At 40.8% G+C, this 26,527-nt stretch overlaps 1 protein-coding gene and 1 long non-coding RNA gene across 3 annotated transcripts in view; both read right to left on the bottom strand.

Moving 5' to 3' along the window:
* The window catches only part of Zdhhc17 (zinc finger DHHC-type palmitoyltransferase 17), a 72,420-nt gene extending 59,665 nt beyond the window's left edge, over positions 1 to 12,755 (bottom strand). Inside the window, exon 1 of one of the 2 annotated variants that reach the window (XM_069989014.1) lies at positions 12,613 to 12,755. In XM_069989014.1, coding sequence (XP_069845115.1) covers positions 12,613 to 12,705 — 93 coding nt within the window. In that variant the 5' untranslated portion in view covers positions 12,706 to 12,755. The remainder of the gene's footprint in view (positions 1 to 12,612) is intronic. The other variant, XM_069989022.1, reaches the window with a different exon arrangement.
* Positions 12,756 to 14,093: 1,338 nt separating this feature from the next.
* LOC138804659 (uncharacterized) overlaps positions 14,094 to 26,527 on the bottom strand; it is a 94,344-nt gene continuing 81,910 nt past the window's right edge. The window contains exon 3 of the long non-coding RNA XR_011365312.1: positions 14,094 to 14,212. This is a non-coding gene — a long non-coding RNA (uncharacterized lncRNA). The remainder of the gene's footprint in view (positions 14,213 to 26,527) is intronic.

Genomic DNA, 26,527 nt, shown 5'->3' with positions numbered 1-26,527 from the left:
TCAAATTTTTTTAAGGCATTTCTATTATCCAAGCTAGAAAATATATTCAACTTTGACCTTGACTCCTTATCCCTCAAATCTCAGGAGCAATTATTTACAAATTACCACTATGTTCCTTTTCTCAAAACAATTGGCCCCCTTCTCTCTATTGCCCTGTTAATATATTTTCAAGTAGTTATTCCATATTCCATATTACTGTCCCTATAACTTACTTAAAATTCTTAAAATCACACATACAGGAGAAACAGAGACCACTGTAGCAGTAATTCAAAAGCTTTTATGAATCTGTCTCAATTTGCCTTTTCCAGCTTTAATAGCCACCATTCCCTCTACAAATGCTACATGGTTAGCAGTGAAGCACTTTAAAAAACCTCAGTATTCCTGCTCATAATTGCTATTCATAAATGTATCACATCTCAAGCGTGGGCTAGCTTTTATAAAGTCTTAGATTCACCAAAGCCTTTCTTATTTCCCTCAAGAGGTCTGCTACTCTAAACATTGCTACAAACAAGTATTATGTGATGGCATTTGTGTTAATTTATCATCACTGTCACAACCTTAATAGCTTAAATCAACGTAAAAATTTATTATCTCACAGTTCTGAAGGTTAGCAGCCCAAAACCACTACCACTGACTAAAGTCAAGATAATATCTCCATCTTGTAACTCCTTTAGTATCATAGAAGAATTTATCAGAATTGACAGTTTATCTACTATAAGGTAAAAATAATAATAAAAGATGATACTTCAACCTAAAAATTTATATAGAGAGAAATATGGGTTTGACAATCAGAGAGTTTAGGTTCTAAGACAAACTAGCAACTTTGAAGATATGAACCTGAACAAATTACTTCACTTCTGTCTATTTCTTAATCTGTAAACAGTTTAATAAAATGCACTTACTATACAGAACTACAATGAAAATAAAAGACCAAAGCTGAGAAGCAACAAAGTGACCTTCAGTAGATGAATGGCTAAAGTGTGGAATATTCAATGAAATATTACTCAGTGTTTTTAAAAGAATTGACCTATTAAGCCATAATGACATGAAAGAAACTAAAAAGAAATATTACACCTAAAAAGCCAATATAAAAAGCTACATATTGTAGCATTCTGTATGACATACCAGAAAAGTCAAAACTATAGAAAGTAAATATATTGATGGTTAGCTGGGAATACTGGTGTACACTTGTAATACAAGCTACTTGAAGGAGGATAGAGAGCTGAAAGCCAGCCAGGACAACATCAGTGAGACTCTCCCTTAAAACCAAATAGAGGGCTGGGAAGGTGGCTCAGTGGTAGAGCGCTTGCCTTGCATGCATGAGGCCCTGGGTTCGATTCTTCAGCACCACATAGCAAAAAGAAAAAAGCCGGGCTGGGAAGGTGGCTCAGTGGTAGAGCGCTTGCCTTGCATGCTCAAGGCCCTGGGTTCGATTCCTCAGCACCACATAAGCAAAAAGAAAAAAGCCGGAAGTGGCGCTGTGGCTCAAGTGGTAGAGCGCTAGCCTTGAGCTGAAGAGCTGAGGGACAGCGCCCAGGCCCAGAGTTCAGGCCCCACGACCGGACCCAAAAAAAAAAAAAAAAAGAAAAAGAAAAAAGCCAGAAGTGGCACTGTGGCTCAAGTGGTAGACCACTAGCCTTGAGCTGAAGCGCTGAGGGACAGCGCCCAGGCCCAGAGCTCAAGCCCCATGACTGGACCCTCCACCCTCCCCCCACAAAAAAAAAAACAAATAGAAACAAAATAGCAGCCGGGCACTGTTGACTAACACTTTTGGCTACTCAGAAGGCTGAGATCTGAGGACTATGGTTCAAAGCCAGCAGAGGTAAGAAAGCCCTTTAGACACTTATCTCTAATTAGCCACCAAAAACCCAGATGTAGAGCTATGGTTTAAACGTTGGAGCTCTAGCCTTTGGCACAAAAGCTCAGGGACTGCACCCAGCCCTGAGTTCAAGCCCTAGCACTGGTGCACACACACGTGCACGTGCTTACAAACATGAGATTATAAAAAATGTTGGATGTTTTCACACTTTTTTGTTTTCACCAATGTGATTATGAAAACTAACTGTATTAGTTCAAGCCCTAGTACTGGCAAATACATAAGCATACAAGCATACATGCATACATACATATACATACATAAACATAAGCACAAATAGTTAACATGGCTTCAATTCCCAGTATCATAAAATTTTAGATTAAAAATAATCAGTGCTTATCAGGAGCTAAGGAATAAGGACAAAGGAACAGTCAGATTAGAGAATGTGATTCACCTAGCCTAGAATATGTTAGGTATATTCTTTCTTTTTCTTGTTGGTCATGGGGCCTGAACTCTGGGCCTGGGCACTGTCCCTGAGCTCTTCAGCTCAAGGCCAGTGCTCTACCACTTAAGCCACAGTGCCACTTCCGGTTTTCTGGTGGTTAATTGGAGATAAAGTACCATGGACTTTCCTGCCTGGGCTGGCTTTGAACTGCAATCCTCCTCAGCCTCCTGAGTTACTAGGATTACAGGCATTAGCCACTGGCACCTGGCAAGTTAGGTATATTCTTATGATTACATTGCTGAGAGTTGTGGTTTTCTGCCTAACCCAGCATTATAAAAAAGTACCTGCATATTGCCATCCCAGGAAAAAAACATCTAAATAAAAAATTATGAAGTATGGATTTTTTTCCTATTTGTATGGTAAGTAGAAAAAAGTTAAGTGGCAGACCTGTCATGTTAGAAACACATTTTTCTTTTTTTTTTTTGTTGGTCGTGGGGCTTGAACTCTGGGCCTGGTTGCTGTCCCAGAACTCTTCAGCTCAAGGCAAGCATTCTACCACTTGAGCCACAGTGCCACATTGTTCTACATTCACTAAATATCATACAACACCCAACACAAAGAGTGATAACTAATATAAAGTACGAAATTTAAATGAGTGATGCATTGATGTAGATCCATCTATTTTAACCAATGTAGCACCCTACTGCTGAATGCTGACAGTAGGAGGAACACACTGCAGAAGCAGAGGGTAGATGGGAACTCCTTGTTCAACTTTGTAGAATAAAACTTGAAATGACTCTAAAAAATTTTAAATTTAAACCATATCCAGTAGTGACCTCTAAATAGTAATCAACTCTATATCTTAAATATCATTATCTTTATCATATTGTACTGTGCTACTAAAAACAGGTCACCTGGATTTAATGCAGTCCTGCCACTTACTATAAAGTTGCTTGATCTCTCAATGTTTCAATTTCCTTAACTGTCAAATAGATGTCAAAAGTTTTAAGAATTTAATGTGCATGTATATTTGAGATGCCTAGCTCATAGTTATAATTTGGTAAGTGTTAACATTATTATTATGTGTCATACAGAGGAGAAAACCATTAAAAGTACTCCATACAAAGTGGTGCTAGTTGCTCAAGCCTATAATCCTAGCTACTCAGGAGACTGAGATCTGATGATCAAGGTTTGAAGACAGCTTGAGCAGAAAAGTCCTTTAGTCTCTTATGTCCAATCAACCAAAGAGCTGGAAGTGAAGCTGTCACACAAACTGTTGCAAAGCCAGCCTTGAGGAAAAAAGCTAAGGAACATCACCCAGGCCCTAGATTCAAGCTCCAGGACTGGCATACACATATACCCCTACTATACATTTAAAAAAAATAGTTTATGCAATGTCTCATACATGAAATGTAAAATTAGTGCCATTCCTCCTTCTATTATTATAATACCACTTTTCCTACATATTAAAGTGGGTATTGGAGAATGAAGGATAAAAATGGAGCAGTGTTTATCAGAATGCCCCTGGAACTTTTAAAAAAAAAAAAAGATTTTTATGTGTGTAGATCACAAACCCACATATTGAAAGGTTATGCATGGAAGAGTGTATATTCTCACAAAGCTACCCATAAGATTCTAATACAGGATCTGGGTGCAGTGGCTCACATTTGCAATCCCAGCTATTCCAGAGGCAGAGATAAGGAGGATCAAGATGTAAGGCCAGACTGGATAAAAAGTTAGGATGAACTGGGCACCTATGGCTCACAGCTATAATCCTAGCTACTCAGGAGGCTGAGATATGAGGATTGGGGTTCAAAGCCAGACCGGGCAGGAAAGTCCGTGAGACTCTTTTTTTTTTTTTTTCCCTGTGAGACTCTTATCTCCAATTAACCACCAGAAAACCAAAAATGGTACTGTGGCTCAAGTGGTAGAGCAATGAAGAGCTCGCGGACAGCACCTAGGCCCAGAGTTCAAGCCCCATGGCTGACAAAAAAAAAAAAAAGTTATCATGATATCCTCATGAACGCTGGCATGGTAGCACATCTGTAATCACAGCTATGTAAGAGGAATAGGTGGAGTAATTAAGGTCACTGTCTTGAAAAAATTGTGAGACCCTAATCTGGAAAATAATTAAAGCCACAAAGGACTATGAATGTAGCTCAGGTGATATAACACTTGCTTAGTGAGCACAAGGCCAAGTACCACCAAAAAGGAAACATAAATAAATACATACACACACACACACACTCTCTCTCTCTCTCCCCCCATGCAACTTATCTTCACCATGAGTATAGTTCTAAAGTTATATGCCAGAGATTAATAAAATTTAATGGGAATATAATTCAATTCAATTTTTTAGTTTCGATTGGTTATCTAGATCAGAGGTTGACAAAATAGGACCCTTGATCTAGCATCTGATTTTTTATTATCTTTAAATAGTTGCACAAAGGGATTGTAATTCAACATGTCAATTTATGCGAATCTTGATATATATCTTTCAATTTATCAAGATAGATCAATTTTACTTCGTCCATCACTCTTCTTCCACCTCCATATCTCAAATGCATCCATCCCCCCTTCAAATTACCTGGTTCCATTTTCACATATGTGCACTGAGAATCATGACTGTATTTGGCCACTCTTCATCTTTCCATTTGCCCTCCTCCCCTACCTTGAATTCTTATCATCTGATTTTATGAAGTTTTATAAAAACACAGCATACCTATTCATTTCTACACTGCTTATGGCACAGTTCAGAAGTGGCTAAAAAAGCATATGACACATAAACTTGAAAATACTATATGATCTTATAAAAAAAAAAGTTTACCAATTCCTCATCTAGATTATTCACAGAGAATGTTTTTCAGACAGTATAGTAACATCTCAGTAAGAATTTATCTTTCACATGATTTTTCAGGGCTGGAGGCATGGCTTAGTGGTACAACACCTACTTATTTGCAAACCCAAGGCCCTTGAGTTCAGACTCTACTTCCACTAAAAACCAAACAAAGCACCAGTGAAAGAACTATTTGATATATGCCAAAAATGCTTTAGGCATCTCCAACCAAAACCAACAATGACAAATCAAAAAGATCCTAAGAAGACACAATATTCTGATTATCCAATTATTAACTTTAGTAGAGTAATACATTTGGCAATTTTTCAACATGAAGAAATTAATGGCTTTAACCCTTTACAACTCAGGATATAAAGTTCTTCAATTATCTCCCTTACAGAAGGCTGAAGTTTCACTGTACTTTCAAAATCAGCTACTTATAGCTCTTATTTTGAAAAATAAAAAAATTTAATGTCATCCCAAAGCTGGATGAATATACCTATTGGAAGGAAACTTTATTTGTATATATTTTATGAAAATAGTATTGCATGCCAGGTGCCGGTGGCTCAGGCTTGTAATCCTAGTTACCCAGGAGGCTGAGATCTGAGGATTGTGGTCCAAATTTAACCCAGGCAGGAAAGTATATGAGACTCTTATCTCCAATTAACTACCAAAAGCCAAAAATGGACTTGTGGCTCAGGTGGTAGAGCATTAACCTTGAGCAAAAGAAGCTCAGGGACAGCACCCAAGCCATGAATTCAAGCCCCAAGACTACCACACACATACATACAAAAGTAGTAGTAGTAGTGGTAATAATAATAATAATAATAATAATATTAATAGTGCAATGGGGAAGAAGGATAAAGTGTGACCATGGATCAAAACGCATCCTATTCATAAAGTACTGGTTAAATGGCAAATCCTTTGTACAACTACTAAAGACTTAAAGAGAGTGCTATAGTTTGAAGACATATTAGCTGATCAACCCTGGCTATCGTTACAGGCCCTTAGGACACTCTAAGAAGAAAGGAGGACTACAACTCATTTTTTGAAAAGACTTTTCTCTTCTTTGCTAGTATTGGTATTTGAACTCAGGACCTGGAACTAGACTGGCATGCTTGCTTGGCTAACACTCAACCACTTGACCCATGTTTGCTAGTTATTTGGGAGATGGAGACCCATGGACTTTCCTGGCTTTAAACCAGATCGTTTGGATCACATCTTCCTGAGTACCTAGTATTACAAGCACAAGCTACTGGTACTCTGCTTACAACTCATTTTTAATTAAACACACATACATATGTGAACAGACATACACCCTCTTCTTCTATCCCAAGGTATCTGAAAGCTTTAGGCAAAATTTTATTATTTTACAAAGTGTTATTTTGCAAATATTACTCTGTGCCTACCAGTCAAGGCCATACCTACATGTTCAACAAGCACTCCCCATATCAAAGTGTACCAAATGCAGCTGGGCACCAGTGGCTCATTCCTGTATTCCTAGTTACTCAGGTCAGATCTCAGGACTGCGGCTCAAGGCCAGCCCAGGCAGAAAGTCCATGAGACTCTTATCATCAATACCCCACCAGAAAACCAGAAGTGGCACTGTGGCTCAAGTGGTAGAACACTAGCCTTGAGCTGAAGAGCTCAGGGACAGCACCCAGGCCCAGAGTTCAAGCCCCACAAGACAAAAGTAAGTAAGTAAGAAAAAGAGAGAGATAAATAGAGAGAGGAAGAAGAAAGGAAGGAAGGAAGGAAGGAAGGAAGGAAGGAAGGAAGGAAGGAAGGAAGGAAGGAAATCAAATGCAAAAATAGCTTATAATAGTCTTCTGTCTATCCTCTCCTCGATCCTCAGAGACAACCAATATTATTTTAGCCATTCAGTCTGTTGTTGTTAGTGTCTGTCTAACACTATTGATTTAACAACTTGAGATATTACATAAGTAACATTTATTATGTTTATTAATCACTAGACACAGAACTTAGTATTAGTTCATATAATCTTTACAATTGCATAAAGTTAGTATTACTGTATCTCCAGTTTAGTTTGGAGAACTGGGACAGTGAGTTAAGTAATTTACTCAGGGTCACATAGGTACTAAATAACCTAACTGGAATTTGATACAAGCATCCTAACATCATTATTCATACTATAAGTTCTCCTATCTGCCCATTCCACTCAATACTTCTGAGATAAAACTCACAAATCACAATAATAATAAGCAGACAGAAAAATGACCATTCCTCAAACTAAACAAAAAAAAATTTTGTTTTCTATGTCAGTAATTTTCAATTTGGGATTTGCTAGAACCCATGAGGTCACCAATTTGTCCCATTTTAATTTTATATATTAGACATGCTTAATATATAGTGTTTTTAATTCTAGGTTACAATTAAATGACATGCAACATTAAAAAGGAAATCAGCTGCTGAAGTCTTTAGAAAAATATGCTTTAAAGAAGTTGCTAAGGGCTGGGAAGGTGGCTCAATGGTAGAGTGCTTGCCTTGCATGAATGAGACCCAGAGTTCGATTCCTCAGCACCACAAAAGCAAAAAAAAAAAAAAAAGCCAGAAGTGGTGCTGTGGCTAAAGTGGTAGGGTACTAGCCTTGAGCTGAATTGCTGAGGGACAATGACCAGGCCCAGAGTTCAAGCCCCAGGACCGACAAAAAAAAAAAAAAAAGTTGCCAAACCAGGTGCTGATGGGTCATGCCTGTAGTCCTAGCTACTCAGAGGCTGAGATCTGAAGATTGCGGTTTAAGGTCAGCCCAGGCAGTAAATCCCACGAGACTTTTATCTCCTCCAGTTAACCACCAGAGAACTTAAGTGGTGCCAGTATGGCTCAAGTGATAGAGCACTTGCCTTGAGCTGAAGAGCTCAGGGACAGCGCCCAGGCCCAGAGTTCAAGCCCCACAACTGACAAAAAAAAAAAAAAAAAAACTCTGGTAACATTTTAATATTCAAGCAAGAAAAACTGTGACACAAGAATATGGATAAAATGAATGGAAATAAAGTGTTATTATGCAAATAAAAATGGGGTAGTTAGAATGAAAGGCAAAAGTTTTGAAATTGAGGAGAAAAGAAAGCAAGAGATGAGAGCCCCAGATAATCTAAGCAATCTAATTCAAAGCTATGAGTCAGAACTTTCTGAAATACAGAGCGCCTACAATTCTGTGGCAGAAGGGGTATTGTGATCTCATTCTATAAAGAGCTGAAAGGCCTTACAGAGGATGTGCTAGAGGTGAAAGAAGAAGAATAATGATAGCAAGTCTGCTGAACTGCAGACCACCATATGGTCTCTGTCCCTCTACTAAAATCTTTCTTCTAGCCATTCTAAATGATAGCAATGTGAAAAGCTTATAGGCAACACTTCAACATTTATTTGGATTCTGACAAAGTGTCATATGCATGTATGTTCCCTATTAGGTTGCCTTCTGGAAAACATACACTATCCTTTTCATTCTATATTAACCCTATCATCAAGAACAAAGCTATGAATGTAGTGATTAGACTTTCAAGTTCATTATCTGATAGATTTCAATTTTCAATCAGAACATTAGGGTTTGAAGGCATCTCAGGGATCATTTGGTCTAACATCTTGATCTTACAAGCAAAGAAACTAAGAGCAGTTAAACACCTACTAGCTTAAGGTTACAGAGCCAGAACTAGCACCCTAATCCTCTGACAATAAATTCATCTTTTTCCAAATAGACTTTAAGTTCTCCATTATGATAAAAAGGATTAAATAAGTACCTATTTCATCAGGAACCAAAGCAAAAGGAAGTTCCCTTTTCATATTCACTATATACCACAGACTTTAAAAGATCTGATTTACATGACAGCCTAGATCTGTGATGGCTGCTTTATAAGATATCTTTCTTAATGCAATAATTTCACAAGGTAAGCAGGAAAATGCAATCTGATACCAAGATTCTCCACTTCCCACCTGAAAAACTGGGTTCTTATTCAGTATTCTGTATTGCCTCTTTTTAACTTTACTATAAAGATTCTTAACTTCAACACAGAGTCCCACACAATACCTGACTCAAACCTTATAAACAAATGTTTACATGACTCACTAAATGGATTATTTCATTAAAAAGTAAAGTACTTTTATTCTACATGCCTCTAAAAAAAGCCTACACTGTTCATCTAATTGTATAATCCCTTACAAAAAAAAATGTTAACAGTAGCCGGAAGATTAATAATTTCCCTAAAAAAAAAAAAAAAGGAGAAGTATCTCACTATGTAGCCAGACTTGCCTTAAACTTGGGATCTTCCTGCCTCAACTCCCAAGTGCTGTATTTACCGGTGTAATGCACAGATGGCATCTTTCTTCATCCTCCAGACAAGTCATCTATTCAACAATTACTTAATGAAAAACTAGTTGTATGACTGTCTTAAAGATTAAAGGCAAACAAAATATTCCTGTAAGATTCTACTCCACACAATAAAAACTCAAATTTCAAAATCACTCACCAGGGCTGGAAGGTGGCTCAGTGGTAGAGCACTTGCCTTGCATGCATGAGGCCCTGAGTTTGATTCCTCAGCACCACATAAGCAAAAAGAAAAAAGCCGGAAGTGGCACTGTGGCTCAAGTGGTAGGGCGCTAGCCTTGAGCTGAAGAGCTGAGGGACAGTGCCCAGGCCCAGAGTTCAGGCCCCACAACCGGACCCCCCCCCAAAAAAAAGTCAAAATCACTCACCAAAATGAAAGTATGCAACATTTATCTCTTTCTTCCAGCAAAGAAACAACATTAACTGAGCATCTACAATGTGTCCAGTCATGAACCTTGACATGGTTTCACAACATAGACAAGTAAATTAAGCAACACTGTATTTCTTAATACACAAGTGAGGCACAAAGAAATTAAGTTCTTAATAATAGCTTAATTAGTTATTAAAGATTTAAAATAAGAATCTAAATCTGCTGGATAGGTCTCACCCCATTATTATAAATATGAAACAAAAACTCAGAGAGGTAGCATGCCCATGAACAGGAGGGCAGGAAGCAGCAAAACAATGCCAGATTTATACCAAGTGCAAGAAACTAACCATTAGAAAAATGCAGAGGCTGGAGGCATGGCTAAAGGACCTGCTTAGCAAGCTCCAAGTCCTAAGTTAAAAACCAGTACTACTACAAACAACAACAACAACAATAAGTATACATGGTTCTGGAGCTTAAGACTCAAAACATTTAAACTAATTAGACCATGTGCTTTGTGGGGCTGAAAAAGAATGTACAACAGTAAAACCAACTCCTATGTTCAATGAGAATGAAGTTGTTTTCTAGTAAGAGCTTTTAAATGGCAACCTGAAGTCTGGTCTCTAAACTTTGAGCTAACCGGCCATTCTATTATACCAATGAATCTCTGGATTTATTATAGTTAAAATTATTCTAAAAGTAGAAAAATAGCATACTTGTTTAGAGAGCAAAGGTTTATGAAACACAGTACAGGAATAAATAACAAATATTCCTTAGCTGGATGCTGATGGCTTAGGCCTGTAATCCTAGCTACTCAAAAGGCTGAGATCTAAGCATCAAGGTTAGAAGCCCAGGTAGACAAATCTGAAAGACTCATCTCCAACTAACCAGCAAAGGAAGCCAGAAGTGAGCCAGGCACTGGTAGCTCAGGACTGTAATCCTAGATACTCAGGAGCCTGAGATAGGATTGTGATTTGAAGCTAGTGTGGGCAGGAATGTCTGTGAGACTGTTTTCTCCAATTAACCACACACAAAAAAGCTGGAAGTGGCAAGCCAGGCATGTATTCTCTCTCACATCGAAAGCAGATCTAAAATAAAAAAACTCCCAGAGCCGGAGGCTCACACCTGTAATCCTAGCTACTCAGAAAGCTGAGATCTGAGGATCACGGTTGAAAGCCAGCCTGGGCCAGAAAAGTCCACGTTACTCTTATCTCCAATAAACCACCAGAAAACCGGAAGTGGCACTGTGGCTCAAATGATAGAGGGCTAGCCTTGAGCTGAAGAGCTGTGGGACAGTGCCCAGGCCCAGAGTTCAAGCCCCACAACGGACCAATAAAAAAAAAAAAAGCAAACTACCAAGTAAGCAGGTTGTTCATGCAGAATGAGTCTGTCTTCATTCCTTAACCTCGAAAGCTACATGACGCCCGACGCCAGGGGCTCACGCCTGTAATCCTAACCACTCAAGAGAATAAGATCTGATGGTCTGAGTTCCAGGATGGCCTGGGGAGGAAAAGCCAGTTAGCCAGCAAAAAGCCGAAATGGCTCAAGTGATAGAGCGAAAGAACCTGAGGGGCAGTGCCCAGCCCCAGAGTTCAAACCCCGGTACCAACACACACACACACACACACACACACACACACACACACACACACACACACACACACACACACACACACACACACACACACACACACACACACACACACACACACACACACCGTACGAACACTCTGAGTAACTGAATGGCTCAAGTGATAGAGCGAAAGAACCTGAGGGGCAGTGCCCAGCCCCAGAGTTCAAACCCCGGTACCAACACACACACACACACACACACACACACACACACACACACACACACACACACACACACACACACACACACACACCGTACGAACACTCTGAGTAACTGAGGATGCTGTACTATAGCACCCCCGCCTCAACCACTGTGGATCATTAGAAACCAGAATCCATAAAAGAATAGCTTCTGCGTCGGCATCAGCGCTAGTTCGGCTGGAAAACTCAAGAGATAAACAAGTTTAGAATGTGACCAGAGAACGCACGGAGAACGGTTTGCTTGCACGGGGAGATACTACTTAAGATTTGTGATGGGAAAACGTGTTGCACCGTCCTCTCCTGATCCTTTGAAGATAAGTAATAATAACAAGAACAACAGCAACGGTAATGAAACTGTGTGACCAGCTGAGGTGAACGTGAGTCTCTTCCAAGTTCTGACCTCTCTTTGCAATCGCTTAAGGACAAACGCTCAAATCAGGGCACCTGACACAGGGAAGTCCCTAAAGCATACCCCAGAAGGTCATCTCTTTGTCCAAGAAACTGTCCCCCGCCGCTGGCTTCAGTGGATGGGGACAGTGTCATTCGCCCTACCAGAAAGGGAAGGGAAGGGGGGGGGGATCAAAACCAGCCGCACTTCCTGCCGGTCCCGGAGCGGCTCCGAGCCAGGCTGAGGGGCTCCAGCTGCGGCTCCCGAGCAGCCCCAGGCCCCGGTGGCCTCGCACCCGCCAGCGCGCCGCGGCGGGGCAGAGCCGTCCGCATCCCCACCCCGGCGCCCCGGGGCCTCCGCCGGGGCCCGCCCCGGCTGGGCCCGCCCCGCTATCTCCTCCCCGTTATCCGCTGGCCGCCGCCGCGCTCGCCGCGCTCGGGCCTGGCTTCGCCTCCCCACCCTCCCCAAGTTCCGCTCGGCCCACTCCTTCCCTCCCCTTCCCCCCCACACCCACCCACGAAGGCGAGGCTAGGGGAGAAAGGCCCCCCGGCGGGCCGGGGTGGCGGGAGGCGCCGGGAGCCGTCCCCTCACCTCTGGATGAAGAAGGGGCACGCAGCCCGCCTCGGTATCGTACTCATCCGGGCCGTCCGCCATCTTGGTGTTAAATCCCTCCTCCCGCTGCATGCCGGGAGAAAGCGTTTCACCCTCGCGGGGCTCCGGCGAGGCGGAGGGCGAGCGTGAGGGTGAGCGCGAGCCCCGCCGGAGGCGACGCGGCCTCCCTCAGCCCCCGTGACGCCCCCCCTCCCCCCTCGCTCCCGGTCGGCTTCTCGGGAGGACGCACGCGCGCCCCTGTGCGCGTGCGCGCCGAGCTCGGGCCGGCCCCGGCCGGGAGCGCGCTGTGCTGCACTGCGCCGAGGCGGCGGCCCCGGGGCGCGGCGGGTCGGGGGCGGGGTCCGGGCCCCGGGGCTGACGGGCGCCTGCGGCCATCCAGGGAAAGCTGCGCGGGCTGATAAGATCGCTATGGAAACCCGGCGGCGGCGGCGGCGGCGGGAGAGCGCAGACCGCGCCCCGGGGCCTCGGCCAACCGTGCTCTCCGCGGTCCTCGCCGGGGACCCCCGCGTCCAGGATCCAGGGGACCCCGCACCTGGGGACCGGGACCGGCGTGCGTCCCTCCTTCGGACGGAGAAGCATCGGTTGTCCCCACCCTGGAAAAGGTCGCTTGGAAGCATCGTTGTACCATCTTGAACGGGCAGCGTACTGACCTTGGCCAGTTTGCCCAGCTGCCTTTCAAGAATAAAAGCGGGGGGTTTCAAGGATAAAGAAAAAGATCAGCCTCCCCACCTTGCCGGGGCGGGACGGGGCGGGGTGGGAAGGAAGACGAGGATGAAATGGGGGGGCTTCCTCCAGAAAGGCTTTGGCACATGATCCGCCCTCGCCCTCCTTCGAGCTTGTATTACTAGCACATAAAACACTTGCAAGGCCGCGCGTCCCACCGGCTGCATTTTAGTGCAACCTGGAATTCAGAGCTCAAGTCGTTTTGAACGGCATTCACCGAAGTGTGACCCAGATAACATGACTCGAGTCATTTTTCCCCCCTCAAATGATCTTATGTGGGCTATGGGATGGAGAGGAAGAGATTGCTTCCTAGAGATGGGCTGGTGAAATAATTTTAGGAAGCATCTCTTGTTTTTAGCATTGAAAACGGTAAATCTGAACAGCTCAGAGATAGTTTAGTAACGGCCATGAAATGGTCAGTTAAGAAAGATCTGTTCTGCCTTCTATCAGAGACCCGCTGGAGGAAGCCTGAAGCCCAACCAAACTTGTAAATGGGGGGGGGGGAGGGAGGGAGGGAAGCAAAGGTTAACACAGGAAAAGAGAAGCGCAGACCTCTTTGTGAGGTTTAAAGGGGTCTAGGGAGAGAGTTGCTCTGGTTAGCTTGGACTTGGGCGAAATTTCGATTATCTAATAATGGGGTATATCAAGTAATCAGTGAAAATAGCTAAATAGACCAGAGGCCTCATTGGTAAAAAAAAAAAAAAAAAAAAAAAGTAGCAATCACTGAGGGAGAAATGTATATGGCATTCTTCAGCTGCTTCACAATGGTGGTAGCAAAGAGAAGATTCTGGCTTCATTTGTGTGGATCCTCCCAACACAAGTGCTTTTTCTCCTTTTGATCTTCATTCCTTTGGTCCTGCCTGGAACCGTGCAAAACATAACAATTAGAATTTCACCTTTGGTAGGTGAAATTGCTTTCAGACACATGATAAGGCATTCGTCATTTTCATTACAAAATTTCAGTTATCTTGTTCCTCCTTACCCTTAGGCCATGCTTCCTACAAATACAGAAAAGAAGGAAGAAAGAATGGAAATAGAGGTTACAACATAGAGATAGTACTGAAAGAAGTAGAGTGAAGAAACTGGGTGTGGAGATGCGAGAGAAACGAGTATCCTAGGTGCCATGTATTAGGAACATTAGTGTGTTTTGTGGAGAAATCCATAAAACGAACATTTTCAGCCTTACCAAGTTCACCTAGGGCCTGAATGGAAGGATTAAGCCAAATTCAACCAGAAGAAAAGAAAAAAAGAAAGAAAGAAAGAGGGAGGGAAAGGAAAGGAAAGAGAGGGAGGGAGGAAAAGAAAAAGAAAGAGAGGGAGGGAAAGGAAAGGAAAGAGAGGGAGGGAGGGAGGGAAAGAAAAAGAAGGAAAAAAAGGAAGAAAGAAAAAGAGAAAGAAAGGGAGAGGAAAGCAGGAAGGAAGGAAGGGAGGGAAAGAGGAAGGAAGGAAGGAAAAGAAGGAAGGAAGGAAGGAAGGAAGGAAGAGGGAGAGGAAGGACGGAAGGATGGATGGATGGAAGGTAGGAAAACGGTCGTTTTTAGCTTGGTGCTAGTAGTTCACACTTGAAATCCTAGCCACTCAGGAAGCTGAGATCTGAAGATCAAGGTTTAAAGCCAGACCAGGTAGGAAAGTCCATGAAACTCTGATCTCCAATTAGTCACCAAAAAGCTGGAAAAAGAGCTGTGGCTCAAATGGTAGAGTGCTATCCTTCAGCAAAAAAAGCTCAAGGGACAGTGCTCAGCGCATGAATTCAAGCCAAAGGGCTGACAAAAAAAAAAAAAAAAATGTGTGTGTGTGTGATTTAGCCCATATGATAGTTTTTTTTTAAAGATATTTAATACCAAAATTCAATAAATCAGGCAATCTACATTTAAATCTAGATTTCTATTTTGTCTGGAAAATATGAGGAATACTTGGCCTTCTTCTTCAACCTCTACTGGGTCTAAAACCAATGGTCTTTATTCATTTTTGTTACCAGGCTGGTTTCTGAAAACTTTTTACTTATGACCTTTTGGTACTGTATAATTTTAAACATAAAGCAAAAACAAAAAGTAGCTGCAAAGAAGATCAAACAAATCAGTTAGGGTCCATGTCTGCCTTGATCATACTGTAAAATAGAAACAGTTACTGAATGAAAAACTGGGGGGGGGGGGGAGGAAGAACAGGAACAAAAGCAGATATGGTGGCATTTGCCTTTAATCCCAGCACTTGGGAGATAGAGACAGAGATTCACGATTTCCAGGCCAGCTTGACCTTGTCTCAAAAGTCAAACTAATGCCGGGTGCCGGTGGCTCACACCTATAATTCTAGCTACTCAAGAGGCTGAGATCTGAGGATCACCACAGTTCAAAGCCAGCCCAGCAGGAAAGTGCGTTTGACCCTTATCTCCAATTAACCACCAGAAAACCGGAAGTGGTGCTATGGCTCAAGTGGTAAAGCACTTGCCTTGAGCTGAAGCGCTCAGGGACAGAGAGGCCCAGATCCAGAGTCAAGCCCCATGATGGACCAAAAATAATAATAATAATAATAATTGTGACATGGGTTTAGAGACAGAGAAATAGGGCATTGTTGCATAAATATGATTCAATAGGCAACTTCAGAGACTACTGAAGCCAAAGAGAGCCTTAGCAATCATCTAGGTCCAATTCTATTATTTTGCTTCTCTAGGAATAAATCAAATTTTGCCATGGTAGGAAGTGCTATTAGGTTTAGTTCTTTGATTTTTAACCTTGACTCTGCCAAATTTCAAGGCCTTTGTAAATCCAAACAAATCAACCCAGAGCATCTGTAAGAGACAGGAAGATCATCTGAGAAATGATCCACTAAGCTTAAGACCCTGCTCTCATCTCAACTGAAACAGTGATTAATGAAAGCCCTTCTTATCTGCATAAGCACATTTTTTTCCTAGAAAGTCTACAGCTTTTATCAGATTTTTCCAAAAATACACACACCTAAATGTACAGCTAAATTTGTATAAATATTCGGGGATTCAGGAGCTCTTTTAGCATGTTTTATGGGCACCAAGTGATTGTGATAAGTTATAGCTTTGGTTAACTAATGTAGTTAACTTACAAAGGACTTTGGAAAGTTATCTAATTTAATTCTTAATCTAATTGAATTCTTGCTATCTTCAGATAAGATAATTCTCAGCAAATATAGAGTAGAAGCAAAACTACTGTAGGATAATACTGATTCTGGCTTTATAGCTAGCTAGTGGCCTTGAAACAGGGTTTATAGACCCCAGGCTCAAAGGCCAGGAGTCCCAGGTTAAGTCTGTCCACTTATCTCATATGCCAACTTAAAAAAACATGGTGGAGGGCAGAGAAAGCATATTTAAAACCTGGCAGCTATGGAAAAATAAAATTTCAGTACACCTTAAGGCATCTTTCATGGTATATACATTGATTGGCCTTAGGCTAAACGGGGAGAATAAGAGGCTGGGAGTATAGAGTTAAAACTATTAAGTCACAGGTTTGACCTGATTGGCCATTGTCTTAGTCTTTGTTCCCAGAGGAATTCCAAAGAAGTATTATCACTTTATTACTGGAATATAACAGGAACAAGGTGTTTGGGGGCTGCTTTGCCAGGTTGAGGGGTAGTTGACCTTCCTTCCATACAAGATGCTGATCAGTGAATTGTCTCTTTCCTAGAACCCAAGGTGATTGCAAAGTTGACTTCAGCAGAGAAGAGTTCAAATCAAGGGCACAAATACCAAGTTGGGGGACTTTTAGTTAATTTACATGACCCAGCAAAACAAAGTTGCCTCTTACAGTATGCTTCTTATCATTTCACCGATTGCTCAGTCTCAGTTTTGTCATCTGTAAAATAAAAGGCTTGAAATAACTGTTTTCTAAGGTTTCTTTCATCTCCATGATTCTAATAATAGCAATATCATCTTAGACTGATAATAGTTTTCTTTTGAACTGCCATAATGAAAATTCCATACTTTCTGTAATCAACCTCTTCTCCGTTCTGATAAAGTTTTTACTATTACATTGTTTTCCTGATTTTCATCCTAAACCCTCATTCTGTAGGTCTTGTTTTTCTTTCCATTTTTTTCTTTTCCCCCTCCTCATCTTAATATTCTACTTCTTTACGGTTAGGTTAAGTCTTACTAATTAAAACTAAAGAAGGGCTTAATTTCACATTGTGAATTATTAATGCAGATGGCAAATGAGCCAAGACACGGTAGTAACACCCAAAGGTAGCCCAATGGGTATTCTGTCTCTTAGAGAGATAAGAGGCCTAAACTGTTGTAGCTGCAGTATCTGGTATTCCTTGCTTTTCTATTCTAGATTATACCTTTCTAAGCTTCACTCAGAGGAAAGGTGACATAGCTAATGGTACCACTCAAGAAGAATAAACATGAAATCATTTCTCTGAATATTCCATTCTAGGCATCAGCATTAAGTGTCCACAACCCAGAATCCTATTCAAATTACCTCTCCATGTAGGAAGGCAACAATTCTTCTTCTCTTCAAATCCAGAATAATTACAGGAACTTTAAATGTGTTTTTAAAAATTATGTAAGAATACAGTGAAGTTTAAATCTCTTTTCCTTCCTCATACATCCCAGCAACATTAGTTGGATTAGTTAGGATTAGTCATGGTCAATCATAAGCTTTGTAAGATCTTAAGGTCTATATAGTTTTGTAAAACATAATGATATTTTAGTCATTGATGGATCACATCTATGGCAGTGGTTCTATAAAATTACAAAAGCACTGAAATTTTCTGATTAGTGACAGTGAAATCAATGTAATGTCATATTGCAATGTATTACTCATGTATTTGTGGTGAAGCTGATATAAGCCACTTAACTGCACTGCCAGTCATATAAAAGTATGACACACAATTATGTACATTACATAATAGAGAAAATCAGAGTAAGTGATTATGCTACTGGTTTATGAGTTTAACATACTATACTTTTGGTTTGTTAGATTTTTGTCAGTCCTAGGGCTTGAACTTAGGAGCTTGGTGCTGTCTCTGAGCTTCTTTTTCTCAATGCTAGTGCTCTACCACTTGAGCCACAGTACTACTTCTAGCTTTTTCTAAGTAGTTTATTGGAGATAATAGTATCCATGGACATTTCTGCTTAGGCTGGCTTCCAACTGCAATCCTCAGATATCAGCTTCTTGAGTGCTAGGATTATATGTATAAGTCACTGGGACCTGGATTTTTCTATACTTTTTATTGTTCTTTTAGAATGACTGCTAGTAGTGTGTGTGTGTGTGTGTGTGTGTGTGTGTGTGTGTGTGTGTGTGTGTGTGTGTGTGTGTGTGTGTGTGTGTGTGTGTGTGTGTGTGTGTGTGTGTGTGTGTGTGTGCAGAACCTGGGGCTTGAAATAAGGGTCTGAATGCTCTCCCTAGCCAAAAACTCCACTTTCAGCTTTTAATAGATAAGTGCAGATAAGAGGCTCATGGACTTTCCTGCTAGTTTCAAACCATGATCATCATATCTCAGCCTCTTGAGTAGCTACAATTACAGGCATGAGCCCCCAGCATCTGGTCTAGTACTTTTTTTTTTTTAAAGATTTACTGCTACAGTATGAAAAGGTATTCTAGCAGCAGCCTCATGTTCTTGTATTTCTTGCATTTTTGGATTGCCCTTTTTTTAGTATCATTTAATCTCAAGTTATTTCATTCATAATGGCCCTAGGAATAAGAAGTTATACCACATAGCTCAGCTCTGTAATAAGCTACTCCATCCAGGTTTGTGTAAGTATACTTTACAATGTTCATACAATAATGGAATTATTTGATGATGTACTTTTTCAGTCTGATAAATACATATATATCCATCCATATATATCCTTAAAACATGATATCATTTTTTTGCCAGTCTTGGGCTTGAACTTGGCCTGGGCGCTGTCACTGAGCTTCTTTTGCTCAAGGCTTAGCACTCTACCACTTGAGCCACAGCACCACTTTTTCTGTTTATGTGGTACTGAGGAATCAAACCCAAGACCTTCATGCACTCTAAGCAAGCACTCTCCCACTAAACCACATTCCCAGCCCCAAAATATGACATCTTAACTATGCAAAATGTTCCACACTTCTTTTTTTACATTATCTTAGATATCTTAGATATCTTTCTAAGGCAGCATTTTTAATGACTTTACATAATATTCTTCTGTGTTCTTTATATCATTTATTATATTTTTTGCTTTAAGTAACAGAAAACTTGACTAAGGTGGCTTACATAATAAAGATTTCTTACCACAAGAAGTTAAGAGTTAGCTTAATTCAACCATGATATAAAGATCCAAGGATTTTTCAGGTTAACTCGACAGTTCAGTAATGTCATGAAGATCCTATCAGACTCATTTTTCTGTTTTGTTATTCTCAGAGGCAACAAACTTTATGTTCTCAACCTGGTTGCAGCAACTATAGTAAATACTCGTCACACAGTGGTATCAGAGACAATGAAAAAACTCTTCTTCCTAATGTGCCTCTGTTTTTGCCTTGTGGAATGATCAGATGTCATCTTTGTTCAACTGGTAGCTATGAATATGAAATGGTCATGAGATGTCTGACTTATTCCAAGTATGTATTACTCAATATGCTGGTAGCTTTCATTACTCTATTACAAGATCTTCAAGGTAGTAGCTGACAACAGTACCTTTAAGGATTCATACAACAGTGCTAAAGAAACATGGAGAGTCTTTGGTGCTGTAATTGTACTCAAGGTCATAACTAGGATTTTCTCCCCCTTTCTCTTTTCCGCTACTACCTAGTCTAAGCTGTTTGCCTGGGAGGTTGCCAGTTCTTCATCCTGTAGTGTCTCAAGCATTTAGTTCCTTTAGCTTTGTTGGGTTAATAAAATTGTTGCATTTACCCATTTATGATTATCATTTTGGGAGAGACTGAACTAAGAAGTCCAATTTGCATGGTGTCCTTGATGACACATGATATTCTATAGATTGTCAAGTTGATCAATGTCCTGTGAATTATTTATATTATCACGGAGAGAGGGAATTTTACATAGTCTTGCAGCAAGAGTGAGTATGCACCACTTTCCCTTCCACATAAAAGGCAACTGGTTTTGCCTGTCTTTGCCAATGGAGATTTGAGAAGAACCTACTCACTTTGGCAATAGTAACCTACCAGGCCTCAAAGTGTATGTTAGTAGGTATGTATACATATTATGTATGTATACTACATTTGGCGTAGTAGCCAAACTTAATTCTTCAATTAAGTTTGCAGTCATTCACCATCATTTACTGTGATAGGTCTTGTTTCTTCAGATTTAGTCAGTGGCTTGAGCAAGCATATGATATATACCAACACATCCACATCCTATAAGTCTTTGATAGTCACACAACCCCTTCATTTCAGGATGTTGTGTTGCTTCTGATTTATTATCTTAGCTGGTGAGAACGTGCTGTCAGGGGTTTCCACTGGTCCTTCCTGTCATGATCATTAATTCTTTGTACATAATCCAGAGAATTGAGATGAAGGTTCCACCAGTCACTATCTAGGCACATTTCAGTTATTGACAGAGGGTAAGTCTGTGACTCCACTGGACTACTTACTATATGATAAACAAGGGTCTTCTGATCTCCATGAGCTTCTCCTCTATGTGGAGGCTATGATAATGCTTCTAGCTTTCAGGTATTAATATTAGCTCAGACTCTCAGTGTTCTTGTTTTGTCAATGTACATTTTCTTCAGAAATGAGTAAATGCTCTTTGGGGAATTACTGGAGAATAGTAGTTATAAACTTGTGTTAACATTACAGGGTTTTTTTCTTTAAGTTTCCCCTTCAGATGATGAGTTCTAGGTTTGAGCACTGTAAACTAGGGGTTGCAATTTTCCATTGAGACAGCTGGCATCAGCCTTCTGCTCACCAGCTGGCCACTTTTTTTCCTAGTTATACATCTAGGTCAAGTAACACCCTAGTGGATACTCATTTAACTTGCCCTAAGGAACACAATGGTTTATTAGTCATTATCATGGATCTCTGTGAGTGAAGAGATCCTGCTTGCTCCTCTGGCCTGATGGCCCATTATTATAATTATATATGTACTTTCCTACTGTCAGTCACATGCCACCATCTGGCCTCTGCTATTTTGGATGTTTATTGATTCTGTTGTATTAAGAAATCCAGTTTCATAGCAGCACCTCTTACTATTGACTATGAATAGCCACCATTGAGCATCCCAAAGATGCCAATAGCACTATGATCAGGGTATGTCTGCCCTAGAGATGAGTGTGGCTTGTTGGATTTTACAAGAAACATAGATGGCAGATTCTCAGGCTACATTGTATACCTTTCTCTGACATTCTAATCTGCCTTATCCTTCTGACAAGTCAAGGTTCTCTTTCGATCTTTCCTTAACTTTCCTCTTCATCTCATCCAAGCTTCAGAGCACCTAATAGACAGGGCTATATTAGAATAAACTCCATTTATCCTTTCCGTGTCATGAAACTGCAGATTGCCAATGTCAATTTTTGTCCATTTTTTGTTTTCTTCCCTTCCTGACCTAACACTGTCAAGATCCACTCCCATACTTGTATACTCTGTTTCTTCAGGTAAAGGTTAACCACATCTTGTTCTTTGTTATATACATACTATGGCCTCATCTGATTTTTTTTTGCAAGGGTTTCTAGGCAAAAGAGGCTATTCTCTTCAGGCCAAACAGAGGAAACTGCCTGTGCCAACAGATTCTGAGAAATGTAGGAGTGGAGATTTCTCAGGCTTGTCCACCTGAATGCTGCCATGACAGATTTCAAGATTCCATTCTTCCCCTACCAACAACTTGCCTTTGACATAGACTTGTCAATACAGCACATTCATTTTCCTTTGAACCCATAGTTCAATTGTGGGGCTAATTAAGTAGATATAGAAGATAATCTCTTGATATGCTGGCGTAGAGATTGTTTTACAAAGCTTGCCTTGGGGCTGGGAAGGTGGCTTAGTGGTAGAGCGCTTGCCTTGCATGCCTGAGGCCCTGGGTTCAATTCCTCAGCACCACATAAGCAAAAAGAAAAAAAGCTGGAAGTGGCGCTGTGGCTCAAGTGGTAGAGCGCTAGCCTTGAGCTGAAGAGCTGAGGGACAGCGCCCAGGCCCAGAGTTCAGGCCCCACAACCAGACCCCCCCCCCAAAAAAAAAAACACAATACAAAGCTTGCCTTGAATTAAAAGTTGGTCACATGAGTCTTTTTTTTCTTTTTTAATTCTGAATGCTTTCGACAAAGGTGAACAGATCCATGTCTTACAATGATCATGGCCTTCAAATTGTTCAGTGGCCATCCCTTCCACAAACAGATTCATGACTTTCCTCCTATGCCTCATCCCTATCACCATACTTTCCACCAGCAGTGGATATTTAATTCTAGAGCCCTTTCTGGAGTAGCAGGGGGAGAGGGGGGTGGGGAGGTAGCATCTGCTTTCTAAACTACCCCTGATATGAACTATATTATGATCGCCAAAGGACAATCTGAAACAAGGGCTGGGATGCAGTTGTTTTGTCTGGAAAATGATTCCAGGGGACAGAAATGGAGGTATGGGAGAAAGTGATAAATGGGAGGAGGAAAGGAAGTCAGTGAAAAGGGTAGGTTTCCAAACTGGTGTCCATATTTGGCACCTGAAACTTGATCCTACTGGGAGCCCTTGAAGACCTCTGCAAACTGTGGCTCAGAGTTAGCAAAATTTTGTGACATAGAAGAAAACACAATTGTTTCCATGGTTCTAACCAACATGATAAAAGGTGGCATAGTGAATGTCAACTCCTTCACTCTTCCTAGTCTATGCAGATGTTAAAATAACTAGATGAGTTTCTTTAGGTTTTCTATGTGGCAGTGGCAAAGAAGCACCACTACAAAAAGCAAGAGGAAGTGGCGCTGTGGCTCAAGTGGTACAGTGCTGACCTTCAGCTGAAGAGCGCAGGGAAGTGCCCAGGCCCAGAGTTCAAGCACCATGACTGACCAAAAAAAAAAAAGAATATTAATATACAAAAAGCAAGAGATAGTCAATGAAACAAGGCTATGTGAGAGCACAATTGGCTATAGCAGCAAAGGCCTGAGCAAAAGGGAGGCCAAGAGAATATGAGGAGAAAATAAAGGCTGTCAGGAACACATTTGTGCCTCTCTTACTGTACTAATCAGACCACATCACAGTCTCTGCTCTGTGTGCCTGTCACTTCTCCTAGATACTTGGTGCTTTAAAAATAGGAACATGGGATAAATTACATCAGAAGCCTCCTGAAGTGATTCACTGAGAAGAAGACAACATGCATTCCTGCCAAAAGCCACATCCTGAATCTCATCATGAAGAAAGATCTGACAAATCCAAATTAAAGGATATCCTATAAAATGTATAACTTGTGCTCTGAGAAAGTATGAATGTCATGAAAAACAAAACAAAAAGACAAAGGAATTATTCCAAGCTGAATAAAAATCAAATGCAATATCTGAGCCAGAATTTTGTGTTGTTGAAACAGACATTATTGGAACAATTGGCAAACTCTCAATATTATCTGAAAGTTAAATATTTTTGCACCAATGTTTATTTACTGGTTTTGATCATTATACTTGGTGGTTAAAGAATAAATTTGTTTTTAGAAAATATATGATGAAGTATTTTAAAGATAATGGTGCATTTTCTTTTAAAAAGAAAATAATAAAATGTTATATTTAGGGAAACAAGAAATTTGAGAGTGTGAAGGGTATATGACAGTCCTTTATAAGATTATTGTACCAAAGACTGAAATTACATCGAAATGAAAGTTTTTAATTTTAAGTGAAATGTATACGTATACACACATTTATATGTACATATGTGTGTATGTGCATAAGCATATTGTTAGATCTACACGTATGGAATCTGTCCACAATATGAATCTCTATCTGTCTAAATGACTGGTCAGAATGCTTACTGTCATGTAGTAGATATTCAGTAAATGAGACAACAGGAAACAAACCAAAGCTAGGCCTCTAGGTGATCTAGCACTTTCCTTTCCTTTGATGATAATTTAGGACTCCATGCTTAGAGTATGAGCTCTTTACCACTGTATATTTTCCAAAGGAAAACTATACTTTGAGAATGTATATTGAACCAATAAACAACTATACAGCCATAATAAAACATAAAAATCAAGTTATAAACAAGTACAAATGAAAGTAAAGAGGGAGGAAAGCATATATTTTTTTTCTAAGATTTACTACAATGCTTACATATGGAAAGAGAGGGAAAACTGACCAAGAAAAAAATAGAAATAGTTGTATAAGTAATAGTATTAGTGATAGAATTCTAGAATCCTGTGGAAATAGAATCAATACATTTTTTTTTTTTTTTTTGGGTCCGGTCATGGGGCCTGAACTCTGGGCCTGGGCGCTGCCCCTCAGCTCTTCAGCTCAAGGCTAGCGCTCTACCACTTGAGCCACAGCGCCACTTCCGGCTTTTTTCTTTTTGCTTATGTGGTGCTGGGGAATTGAACCCAGGGCCTCAGGCATGCAAGGCAAGCGCTCTACCACTGAGCCACCTTCCCAGCCCAGAATCAATACATTTTTATTAAGAGAAAAAAGGAATTCAGGTGATATGTTTTTGCAAGTATGTATTTACAGTTCACCCAGCATTAATTTATTGCCCTGAAATAAGATTCACATGTAGCTACTGGCCATCTCTCCTACCATGTAGGGAATGTAGGAGTGGAGATTTCTCTGGCTTGTCCACCAGAGAAGGAAGCTCACATCAGGGGGAAAAAACAAGTAAAAGTGGAGGATATAGAAGAACCCTGAAGCATGTCATGGATTTATTGTTATTGAAAATTGTTAATCCCGGGCTGGGAAGGTGGCTCAGAGGTAGAGTCTTGCATGCATGAGGCTCTGGGTTTGATTCCTCAACACCACATAAGCAGAAAAGGCAGGAAATGGCACTATGGCTCAAGTGGTAGAGTACTAGCTTGAGCTGAAGAGCTGAGGCACAACGCCCAGGTCCAGAGCTCAGGTCCCACAACCGACAAAAAAAAAGAAAGAAAGAAAAAAAAAAAAGAATTCTGTTTTAGTTTGAATTAGTTTGAGTTGGGCTCTTAAATTTGCATTCTGAAACAGCTACCGACAGTACAAAAATCAAAGCAGTTGGTCTATCCTACTGAAGAGTTTCTCTGTGTTGGATAGTATTTATCTTGGACTTAAACATAGGCTAAATAGAACCTTGGATTAATTTTTGTGTAACATCGCACTATTCAAAGTCTCCCTACATACTTAGAGAAATGCATATAACTATTGCCTGTTTCTGGCACAGCTGCATTTGAGTTCTGGGACAATCCCAGTTTTTTAGTTTTACATATGGCATAATCATTTTGTGCTTTACTTCTTTCTTATGTAGCCTCTCATAACTGGCTTTCTGTATTGTTGGCACTGGATCAACCATCCCTATGATTTTTATATTTTGAGCCCTGGGGCTACATTAAACCATATTGTTTTGCAGCTTCTTAAAGATGATGTAAATCTTCTGCTTCCTATGTATTAAGAATGACAACACAGATACAAGTAGACTACAGCTTTGTGTTGTGGGAAAGAAGAGGCTCCAAAGAGACGAATATGAACTAAATTTCTTTTCCTTTTTCTTGGTTTTGTTTTTTGGGTGTCAGTCCTGCAGCTTGAACTCCTGGGCATTCCCTGAGATTTTATGCTCAAGACTAGCACTCTAGCACTTGAGCCACAGCTCTACTTCTGGCTTTTTGCTTGGAGATAAGAGTCTCATGGGGGGGGGGAGGTGCTGGGAAGGTGGCTCAGTGGTAGAGTGCTTGCCTTGCATGCCCGAGGCCCTGGGTTCAATTCTTCAGCACCATATAAGCAAAGAAGAAAAAAGCTGGAAGTGGCGCTGTGGCTCAAGTGGTAGAGCGCTAGCCTTGAGCTGAAGAGCTGAGGGACAGCGCCCAGGCCCAGACTTCAGGCCACACGAGCAGACCAAAAAAAAAAAAAAAGTCTCATGGGGTTTCCTGACTGGTCTGGCTTCAAACCATTATCCTCAGATCTCAGCCTCCTGAGTTTAGGATAACAGGCATGAGCCATCAGCACATAACTGAATATCTTATATAAAAAAATCTATTATATATGAACCTGTTCTCACTCTAATTCTAAATTCATTGGTATGCTTTAAATTTTTCAGAAGTATTAATGTGAAATCCAAATTGTCTGAATTTTTAAAACTATAATATTCCAA

The sequence above is a fragment of the Dipodomys merriami genome, unplaced genomic scaffold, assembly GCF_024711535.1.
Source record: "Dipodomys merriami isolate MVZ:Mamm:240054 unplaced genomic scaffold, mDipMer1.0.p SCAF_10, whole genome shotgun sequence".
Lineage (NCBI taxonomy): Eukaryota > Metazoa > Chordata > Mammalia > Rodentia > Heteromyidae > Dipodomys > Dipodomys merriami.
This window is presented reverse-complemented; position numbering and strand designations above follow the sequence as displayed.